The sequence below is a fragment of the Tarenaya hassleriana genome, unplaced genomic scaffold, assembly GCF_000463585.1.
Source record: "Tarenaya hassleriana unplaced genomic scaffold, ASM46358v1 Cleome47, whole genome shotgun sequence".
Classification (NCBI taxonomy): domain Eukaryota; kingdom Viridiplantae; phylum Streptophyta; class Magnoliopsida; order Brassicales; family Cleomaceae; genus Tarenaya; species Tarenaya hassleriana.
In genome coordinates, this window is record NW_010967396.1 from 369,519 (window position 1) to 379,111 (window position 9,593).

At 47.6% G+C, this 9,593-nt stretch overlaps 2 protein-coding genes across 3 annotated transcripts in view; one reads left to right on the forward strand and one right to left on the reverse strand.

Moving 5' to 3' along the window:
* The first annotated feature begins 6,047 nt into the window (after window positions 1-6,047).
* Window positions 6,048-7,368, forward strand: LOC104825496 (stress-associated endoplasmic reticulum protein 2-like). Its single transcript, XM_019203977.1, has 3 exons — window positions 6,048-6,156; window positions 6,630-6,786; window positions 7,111-7,368. The coding sequence occupies exons 1-3, from the start codon at window positions 6,154-6,156 to the stop codon at window positions 7,155-7,157; spliced, it is 207 nt and encodes a 68-aa protein (XP_019059522.1). The 5' UTR covers window positions 6,048-6,153; the 3' UTR covers window positions 7,158-7,368.
* Window positions 7,369-7,523: 155 nt separating this feature from the next.
* LOC104825498 (F-box only protein 6-like) overlaps window positions 7,524-9,593 on the reverse strand; it is a 2,908-nt gene continuing 838 nt past the window's right edge. Inside the window, exon 2 of one of the 2 annotated variants that reach the window (XM_010557826.2) lies at window positions 7,524-8,922. In XM_010557826.2, coding sequence (XP_010556128.1) covers window positions 7,665-8,922 — 1,258 coding nt within the window. In that variant the 3' untranslated portion in view covers window positions 7,524-7,664. The remainder of the gene's footprint in view (window positions 8,923-9,593) is intronic. The other variant, XM_019203976.1, reaches the window with a different exon arrangement.

Sequence of the window (9,593 nt, forward strand, 5' to 3'; positions counted from 1 at the left end):
GGTTTGAGAACACTTACATGGAATACGGGATGGATCTTGATTCGGTCCGGGAGTTGGAGTTTGTAAGCCATCTTCCCAACACGTGCAATGATAGGATATGGCCCGTCATATCGTTTTGAGAGTCCTCGATGAAGCATCTTCATCCCTCGGAAGTTGTGGGGAAGGACTTTGACCATGACTTCATCTCCTATTTTGTACTCCATTGGGTGACGTTTTGTGTCCGCCCATTTCTTCATGCGTAAGGCGGCTTTGTGCAACCAAAGCCACGTTTGATCGGTTTCTTCTTGCCATTCCCGAGCAAAGGTGTGTGCTGCGGGACTTGGTCCGTCATATGAGATGGAGAGGCCACTGGGAGTGGTGGGTTGGCGTCCCATGACTACTTCGAAGGGTGACTTGCCGATAGACTCGCTCCTTTGAAGATTATGGGAGAATTGGGCCATGTCGATGTGTTTGTCCCAATCCTTTTGGTGAGCACTCACATAGTGCCTCAAGTAGAGTTCCAAGAGGGCATTGATCCTCTCGGTTTGGCCGTCGGTTTGAGGATGGAAGGCGGTGGAGAACCTTAACTCGGTTCCCATGAGCTTGAATAGCTCTTACCAAAATTTGCTTGTGAACCTTCCATCTCGGTCGGATATAATGGATCGAGGTAGTCCCCAATACTTCACAACGTGTTTGAAGAAGGCTTGGGCAGCCTCATGAGCGGGGCATTCCGCGGTGACGGGAATGAAGGTCGCATACTTGCTAAACCTATCTACGATCACAAAAATCGAACCATAACCGTTAGCTTTAGGCAATTTGACAATAAAATCCATTGATACCGATTGCCATGGGTGGTCGGCTATGGGGAGAGGCTTGAGCAATCCCGCGAGCAGCCTTTGTTCCACCTTGTCTTGTTGGCAAACAAGACATGTCTCGACGTATGCCTCAACATCGTCTTTCATCTTTGGCCAATAGTAGTTCTCGGTCAAGAGAGCTAACGTGCGTTTCTCTCCGGGATGTCCTGCCCAATTGGAGTCGTGTGACTCCTTGAGGATTGCTCTCCGAAGGGCTTCGTCCTTAGGCACATATAACCTGCGTCCACGAGAGAAAACGACCCCATCTCTTTCCCAAAATTTTCGAGTTTGATGGTTTCGAACAAGATCTAAAAGATGTTTAGCCGCGGGGTCTTGGGACATGGCCTGTCGAATCCGATCGGTGAAATCGGTTCTAGGCACACTCCCCGTTAGTGAAGCAAATTCGGGTTTACGAGAGAGGGCGTCGGCCACGACGTTCGCTTTACCCGGCTTATACTCCATCTTGTAATCGAACTCGGCTAGAAAGTCTTGCCACCGAGCCTTCTTGGGACTTAGCTTTTTCTGTGTTTGGAAATAGCTAGTCGCCACATTGTCCGTCTTGATCACAAAGGTTGATCCGAGGAGGTAATGACGCCATGTCCGAAGACAATGAACAATGGCAGTCATTTCCTTCTCTTGGACCATGTACCTTTTCTCCGCATCATTGAGTTTCCGGCTTTCGTATGCTATGGGGTGACCTTCCTTCATCAAAACTCCACCAATTGCAAAATCGGAAGCATCGGAATGTACCTCAAAAGACTTACCTATGTCGGGTAAGGCCATGATGGGCTCCTCGGATACTATGGTCCGGAGCTTGTCGAATGCCATTTGGCATTGGTCGAACCACTTCCACTTGCGGTCCTTCTTGAGCATATCCGAGAGAGGGGCTGCTATGGAGGAGTATCCGAGGATGAACCTCCGGTAGTAGTTGACTAGACCGAAAAAGGACCGAAGTTGTGGCAAGGTCCTTGGCACGGTCCACTCGGCAATTGCCTTGAATTTCTTCGGGTCCATGAGCAACTGTCCGTCTTTGACGTAGTGGCCCAAGAACTCGACCTCGGGTTGTGCAAAGCAGCACTTTTCGAGTTTGATATACAGCTCGTTGTCTCGGAGGATCTTCAACACGGTTCGAAGATGACCTACATGCTCACTCAAACACGAACTATACACAACAATATCGTCCAAGTACACTACAACGAACTTGTCAAGGAGATCATGAAAAATCTGGTTCATCATAGTGCAAAAGGTTGCCGGTGCATTCGTGAGACCGAATGGCATTACCTTGAATTCGAACGACCCATACCTTGTTATGCAAGCGGTCTTTGGCTCGTCTCCTTCGGCAATGCGCACTTGGTAATAACCCGACCTCAAGTCAAGTTTTGAGAAGATCCTTGCGTCCTTAAGCTGATCAAAGAGGTCAGCAATCAAGGGAATGGGATACTTGTTTTTAACCGTTACCTTGTTAAGTGCACGATAGTCTATGCATATCCGAAGGGACCCGTCTTTCTTCTTTTGGAAGAGAACGGGAGCTCCATAGGGCGCCTTGGAGGGCTGAATGTACCCGACGTCTAGGAGGTCTTCGAGTTGTCTCTTGAGCTCGGCTAACTCGGGTGGCGCCATCCGGTAAGGGGTCATCGCCGGTGGCTTTGCTCCGGGGACAAGTTCGATGGCGTGATCGATTCCACGCCTTGGAGGGAGCTTCTTGGGGAGCTCCTCTGGCATCACATCAATAAACTCGTTAAGAACGTCACGTACTTTGGCCGGAATCGGGGGTTGATCCGGAGTGTCCGTCTCGTCCGAGTTGTTGAGCTCACAGACTGTTGCAAGGAAACAGTCCGAGTTCTTCACTCCACGCTTGAATTGCATGGCTGTGAGTGTGGGAGTGGCTGTGGATGGAGCGGATCGAAGAGGCACCACAGTAGGTTTGTCGTGATCGACAATGACCATTGCGGTGGCGGTTGCGGGAAGGAAGGTACTTACGGAGCGGAAGAACGTAAGTCCTAACACAATCCGAAAGTCATCCATGGGAAGGATAGTAAAGTCGGTCTTCCCTATCCAATCACCAATCCAGATCCGAACATCGCGAGCAATGCCGGAAGCGGATTGAGCCGGAGAGTTAACCGCTTTTAACCGTTCTCCCGTTCTTATCCACCTTAACCTTCAATCAACTCGCCTCACCTACATCCATAAAGTTATGTGAGGCACCGGTATCAAACATAGCGGGAACGAGTTTACCATAGATTTCGACGTCCGCGTATAGGAGTCCTTTGGTCATTGGTTCCTTGTTCTTGCTAGTTCCCGGTGTTGCCTTCTTGGACAAGGTGTTGAACCGATGTAGAGACCCGACAATGGCTAGTTCCTCGTCTTCGGAAACCTTGCCATTGCCTTTTTCCTTGTCCTTGTCGGTTTGCTTAGCTACGACATTCATCTTCTTCATTTGTCCGCTGCTGTTTCCGGAGTTGGGCCTATCGGTCCGAGGTTGTCCTTGATTCCTTTGATGAGAGCGTGCTTTGTTCCCATCCTTTGATCGTGTGGGTTGATTTGGCCGGTTTGCGGAGTAATCCATGAGACCCTCCACAATAGCAATGGCCGCGTTCAAGGTTTGAGCTTCCCGGCGATTCACTTCCAACCTAGCAAAATCTTTAAGACCATCTTTGAAGTGAAATAAAGCATCTTGGTCAGAAACATCACCTAGCTCTAAGAGTAAAGCGGTAAAATCACGTATGTAATCGGCAATACTCCCTGTTTGACGAAGACGCCGAAACTTGGTTCGGATCTCGTCTCATGCATTGGTGGGCACAAATTGGTTGCGAAGAGCGGCCTTGAATTGATCCCAAGTGACGATTGGTCGCTCTTGGTCCAACAAAGTCCGTCTCCACCACAATTGAGCAAGGTCTCGGAGATAGATGGTTGCGCCTTTGATTTTGATTTGCTCTCCCGAGATCCCTCCATTTTCGAAGTATTGCTCCATGCCGAAGAGGAAGGACTCCACGACTGCGGAGCTCCGAGCCCCGTTGTAATGGGTAGGCTCGGGTGCTCGGACCACTTGCTCCCTCGGTGTGCGGTCAAGTTCTCCACTTGGGGCTCGTTGCACCATCTCTCGAAGTGACCTGCACTCATGAGTGAGTTCGTTCACCAAAGCACGTAAACTAGTTACCTCACGGTCATACGTTTCCCGTATGAGCCGAAATTGTTCAGCATTGATGTCTCGATCAGCTTGTGTTTTCCGATCGAGGTTATCGAGGACATGCTTGGTAGATTCCCCGACGGCGGAGATCTCTTGCTCAAGCTCCTCCATGCGTGTGTCTTGCTCAGCCTCCGAGTCCTCCAACGTTCTTAGACGGATGTCCAAGGTTGGCATTGCCTCTTCCAAAACGCGTAGACGTGCCTCTACGGTTGGTAAGCTGGATTCGGTGGCCCGAGATCGAGATCTCGTGAGGATGGGGTCGCGTTCGACGCCTCTCTCACGTCCACTCTCGGCTTCAGAAGCATGCTCCTGTACGAGGGGGTTGTTCTCTCCTGATCCAGACATGCCTCGTCGGTCCTCTAGGATTCTCGGATTCTCGGTGAAAGAGTAGGTTGCGGAAGCGAAAGAGAGCTGGTCCGTTTGAGAGCGAACCAGGCTCTGATACCAAATGTCACGGGCTTGAGTATGAGGATACTCAATCCGTGCGGCAATCGACCAAGTGGGACGTGTGGGAACCCAACAAGGAGCGATTAAGCCTAACAATTGGTATAGAACCGAGAAAGAAAGGAGGAGAGGGAAGAGAGATCCGAGAGAACCAAAGAGGGGAAGGCCGACGGTACGGCTTAGTTTATTAATGATCAAAAAGAGGTACACAAGATCGACGGCGGCTCGGTACAAAGAGGGGACGAGATCGGGGTTTGAAAGACCACCGAGGAACATCCAAGGAACGAGCCGGCGACGCAAAAGAGAGAAGGAGAATGCAAGAATATGAGAATGTGGGGGTTTCCGATCTGATTGCTCTAAGGGGCTGGCGAGGTCTTTTTATTAAGGCTGAGACCCTCTTAGGCAATCAACATTGGTTCCCATGATTCCCTCCTCAAGATCCTCATTTAAATTCAAATTCAAAATTCAAATTTAAATTCAAACTAAGCTAAATCTAGACCTAGTCAACTAAGGAGGCGGACATGACCCTTGGGCCAAGAAGTGGCCATGAGAAAATCCATTGGGCTCGTCCATGAACTTGTCATGGACCAAGACCATGGATTTCGGCCATTCTTGGTCATGGGCTTCGTCCGATGTGGCCTGGGCTTGCACGTGACTTGGAACTGAGCTGGAGAGGTGTGGGAAGCTGGGCCTGGTGGTCCGAGGCTGATCCGAGGTCTGTGGCCCGTCGTGTCCCGTGTTGAGAGTTTCTTGGACGCGCTCGCAAGTGTCTCTCGGACAGGACTGAGGTTTTGCGGGCAGAGCGGGTTTCTCGGGCGTCCGAGATTTCCGGACGTCCGTGTTTCTCGGTCCCTTGGTCCTTCCCGTCCGTCCATGTCTCCTGGTCTGTGCCGAGAAACTTGCTGGTCCGAGTTTCTCGGTGGTTGGTCCGAACACGTGCGTGAATTCTCGGACAGGTGCGTGTACTGGTATCGGACGCGTGCGTGATTTCTCGGACAGGACGCGCTTTTCTCGGACATGTGCGCAGAATCTCGGACAGGTTTGCAGTTTTCTCGGACATGTCCGCATTTTCTCGGTCTGGTCCGTCGCACGTACATATGACCCAAAAAAGAAAAAATGGACAAAGAAAAGTGAAAAATTACCCATTTTTCCTCACATTTGTTCCTGTTTTTTTTTTTGGTTAATTTGTTCCTGTTTTTTTTCATCGAACCAGGATGATTTTATTAAATTACGTAGCGAGGGAATGCGTCTTACTTCCATCCTATTTAAATTCACGCATTTTTACTTTTAATGTAAATTAGATTTTCATAACCCAAATAAATAAATAAATATGTATATGTGGTCCGGAAAATATTGACACGAAAAAGAAAAACCGAGACGTGCATGAGAACTCAGAATGAACCAGACACGTCCGATTTCGTCAATTTCAGTAATAAGCCTCTGAAAACCATGTTCCTCTTCTCAATCCAATCATAGCCTGCCACGTGTTCGGCTACACATTTCCTAAACCAATCAAGGAAAGGCTGTGACGACGGTCAAGGTGAGACTAGAATTACTGTGCCCTTTATTAGGACGGAGAGATTTAGGAAACGCGATGACAAAGGGCTTTCTCTATTCGCGATCGTCAATTTGATTTCCTTTGTCGCTCTGATCGATTCCGGCTAAAAGGGATTCTTCTCCGGCGTAATCATGGTACGATCTCGATCCGTCTCCATCTTAGAAGCTTTTGGATTTGGATTATTTGGTTATTGAGTTCGCGTCCCCAGTTTCGATCCGTATCTCTGATCCGATTCGCTAGATGTGGAATTCGCTTGCGGATTTTTGTCATTGCATGAATGTTTGTTGGCGCATTCCTTGCTTGGAATCTTATCAATCGGATGCTCATGAAATTTTAGATGCCTTTTTTTTCATTCAATGTAATCGAAGGCATTCAATGTTGCCATGTGTAGCAATACGGCTCGGGCAGTGCTCATGTTGAGCTAGCTTCCCGTAATTCGTGTAAATTCGTGAGAGCGTGTCGATTGGTTTGCAGATCGTATGTGTCTAATTCTGGCAACATAGGCTGAACGAATTGAACGTTTTAGAAATCGTGGAAGACGCATTGGTGAAATTGGCATTGCGGAACGGAATGTGATCTTTAACCTGGTTGATTTTGTGTTCTGCAGACGACATCAAGACGTCTCGCGGGCAGGAAGGTTGAGAAGTTTGAAAAGAACATTACGAAGAGAGGAGCTGTGCCCGAAACAACCACAAAGAAGGGGAAGGATTATCCGGTTGGTCCTATCCTCCTTGGATTCTTCGTGTTCGTCGTCATTGGATCCTGTGAGTCCCACTTCTAGCCTATAACTCCTAGCCCCCGTTCCAGATCCATTACATTTAAACCTTGCCTTAGTCCAGTCCTGTATGCATTGTCATGTCCGCGATATCAAAAGTTCCGAGATTGATTCCAGAATTGTGGGTGTGAATAGTTTAATCCCAAAGCCTTTGATCATGGCTACATTGCTCTTTGTCCTGCATATTTTCTTCAACCTCTACGCTGTCAAAACAGCAATTCATATCATAAGTTCCTCAACATCATCATGCCCATATATGGCTCCACATCCTATGACATAAAGACTTGTTTGGTGATGTTGTCTCCTGTTACAGCCCTCTTCCAAATTATCAGGACAGCTACTAGCGGAGGCATGGCTTGAACTCTGCAACCTCCGGACTAGAAAGACCAAAGTATCAGAAACCTTGTACCGTGTCTCATGTTTTTGTCTTTTCTCTTTCCTTTTCTATGTACCGTGGTAGAATGTAAAGAATTTTGAGTCTCTTTATCTCACGTGCTGTTTGAAACTATCTTGAAAAGTTTTTACTTTTTTTTCCATCTCTGCAAATCCAATTCGCGGTATTTGGGAATGATTAATCCTTCAGTTTGATTACTTGTATTTGATACAAATTGGGTTTTTTTAAACAGGTTGCCCCTGATTAATCGAATTTAATACGATATAAATGGTTGTAATATTTTTAAAATAAACAAATCTTTGGATAAATATTTTTTATCAATAAAACTGAAATAAAAAAAAAAACCGAAATAATTTAAACCAAATATAGCTGAACGGAAACCGAAATAACCACGCTTGTCTCAGCATACCCAAAGTCAATACAAGGCAATCGTTTTGTACTGAACTGAACGGAGAAGATGGCCGGAAATAAGATCAAGCGGTGTCGGAGGGGGACGGATGGAAGGCGGTACCACCTGCGATCCAAAGCCTCTTCCTTCCTCGAGGGCCGCTGCCGGGAAGAAGAACCTTCGCCCATTCCCCGTTACTGACATCGTAAGTCACGAGACGGTTCATCTGTCTGGACCTCAACGACAGCATTATCAGACAACCTTTGTTGCCCAGACAGTTCATCTTAACGTGCTTTCCGTAAAACTCCAAGCACCATACGTTTGGCATTCTGTCTACCTCCTTCCACAAGTGTGTCATCTTCTGCAGCTCCCATACGCACACACAGGTCGCTGCATTCTTCTTTATCAGACCCACCAGCATCAGCCGGCCTCCACACTCGGCCAGCGTGTGATCGGTCAGATCCATCGGGGTCGGGATTATCAACTGTTTCCATTTTCCCGTGGCCATTTCGTAGGAAAGTATCCCTTCGGGCTCGGTTAACATGAAGTAAAGGGTGGTACCTATGGCCACAGGTCGGGACTTGAAGTTGAGTAGAACCGGAAGTTTTATGCAGGAGGGCACACTCCCTCGTTTAGTCCATGCGTGCCTCGTGGAATCGTAGATCTCATAGTCTCCTTCACATCCGACCCACATGAGTTTATACCCCTGGCTCGTCGGTTTTCCATCCAGAATCATTCCTACAGCAACTCGAGACCAGACCTTGAATGATCTAGCGGGCAACTCCCGGAAGGACTTTGTCAGTGGATTGGAAATGTAGAAATTCCGGTGACCTATGTCGAGGAAGCACACCAGACCTCCCGCTGAAGCGACTGGCAGAACAATAGTCCTCTCGGGAAGTGCCGAGATAATGAGATGGTGCCATTTTTCCAAAGAAGGGTTGTAAACAGCCCCCGAGTTGACGTTTTCGTGGGATATGGTGTAGAACCAAGGGAAGATCTGTGGAACATCGGTGAACCGTCCAGAGAAACTCTCCGACTCGATCAGAGAGTTCCACTTTTGGCAAACTGAGCGAAACCTGAAAAACGTGGCAATCGGGAGTCTGACAAGCACATCTTCGAACAGGTCCTCGGGAAATTCCTGCCAGATTTCCCGATCCATGCTTTCATTCGAGTTGGTTTCTTCTGCATATGACTTGCCACGATTTCGTTCTTTTCGGGATTTCTTGGCAGGTGGAGGCTTGATGGATTCTAACATCTCAAAGATCCCAGAGCTCTCCCCACCTGCCATTACAGCATCACAGCAATCATCAGCAGAACCCTCCTCAATGGAGGGCAAACACCATCTGTCATGACCAAGAAACATCGAATCCATCTGTTAGGACAAAAGCACATTATCCTCTTTCACAGTTGGAAAAAAAAACAATCACTTAGAAAGCGGAGATTTGAACTCAATATCGATCAAGATATACATGCCAGAGACACTGAAGCAGTAGAACACAAAACCTACAGTTCGAGCTCCTAAATAGGGAAACCACGTTTACAAATTCAAGAATTTGAAAAAAAAAATACAAACTAAAGGGGCGAAAGATGAGATCTTTGGCTCTAAAGGCATCTCTGATTGAGGTGGGGATCACAGAAAATATGACTTTCCAGTGAAGATTCAAGATCATCAAACGCCAAATGTTTTAACTTATGCAGGCTCTTGAAATAGTCAGCAGCAACGTGAGTCGTGACATTCAATGCATCAGAGACAAGACAAGAAGCCATAGTCAGTTCATGAAATCTACATATCCCAAGCAGATCACTGGCAAATACTTGAGGTGGATGTGCGATGATGATGATAGAATAGAACAATATGAGTTACAGCCCAAAGGGACAGAAGCAGAGGTCATGTCGCAGGAACTGGAAGAAGAAAGATTGGAAATCAAACTTGCACCATACCCACGAACAAAAACCCTAAAGGAAATGGAGAAAAGCGCTCCAAAATCGGATCAACTCAAAAGGGGGGGGGGGG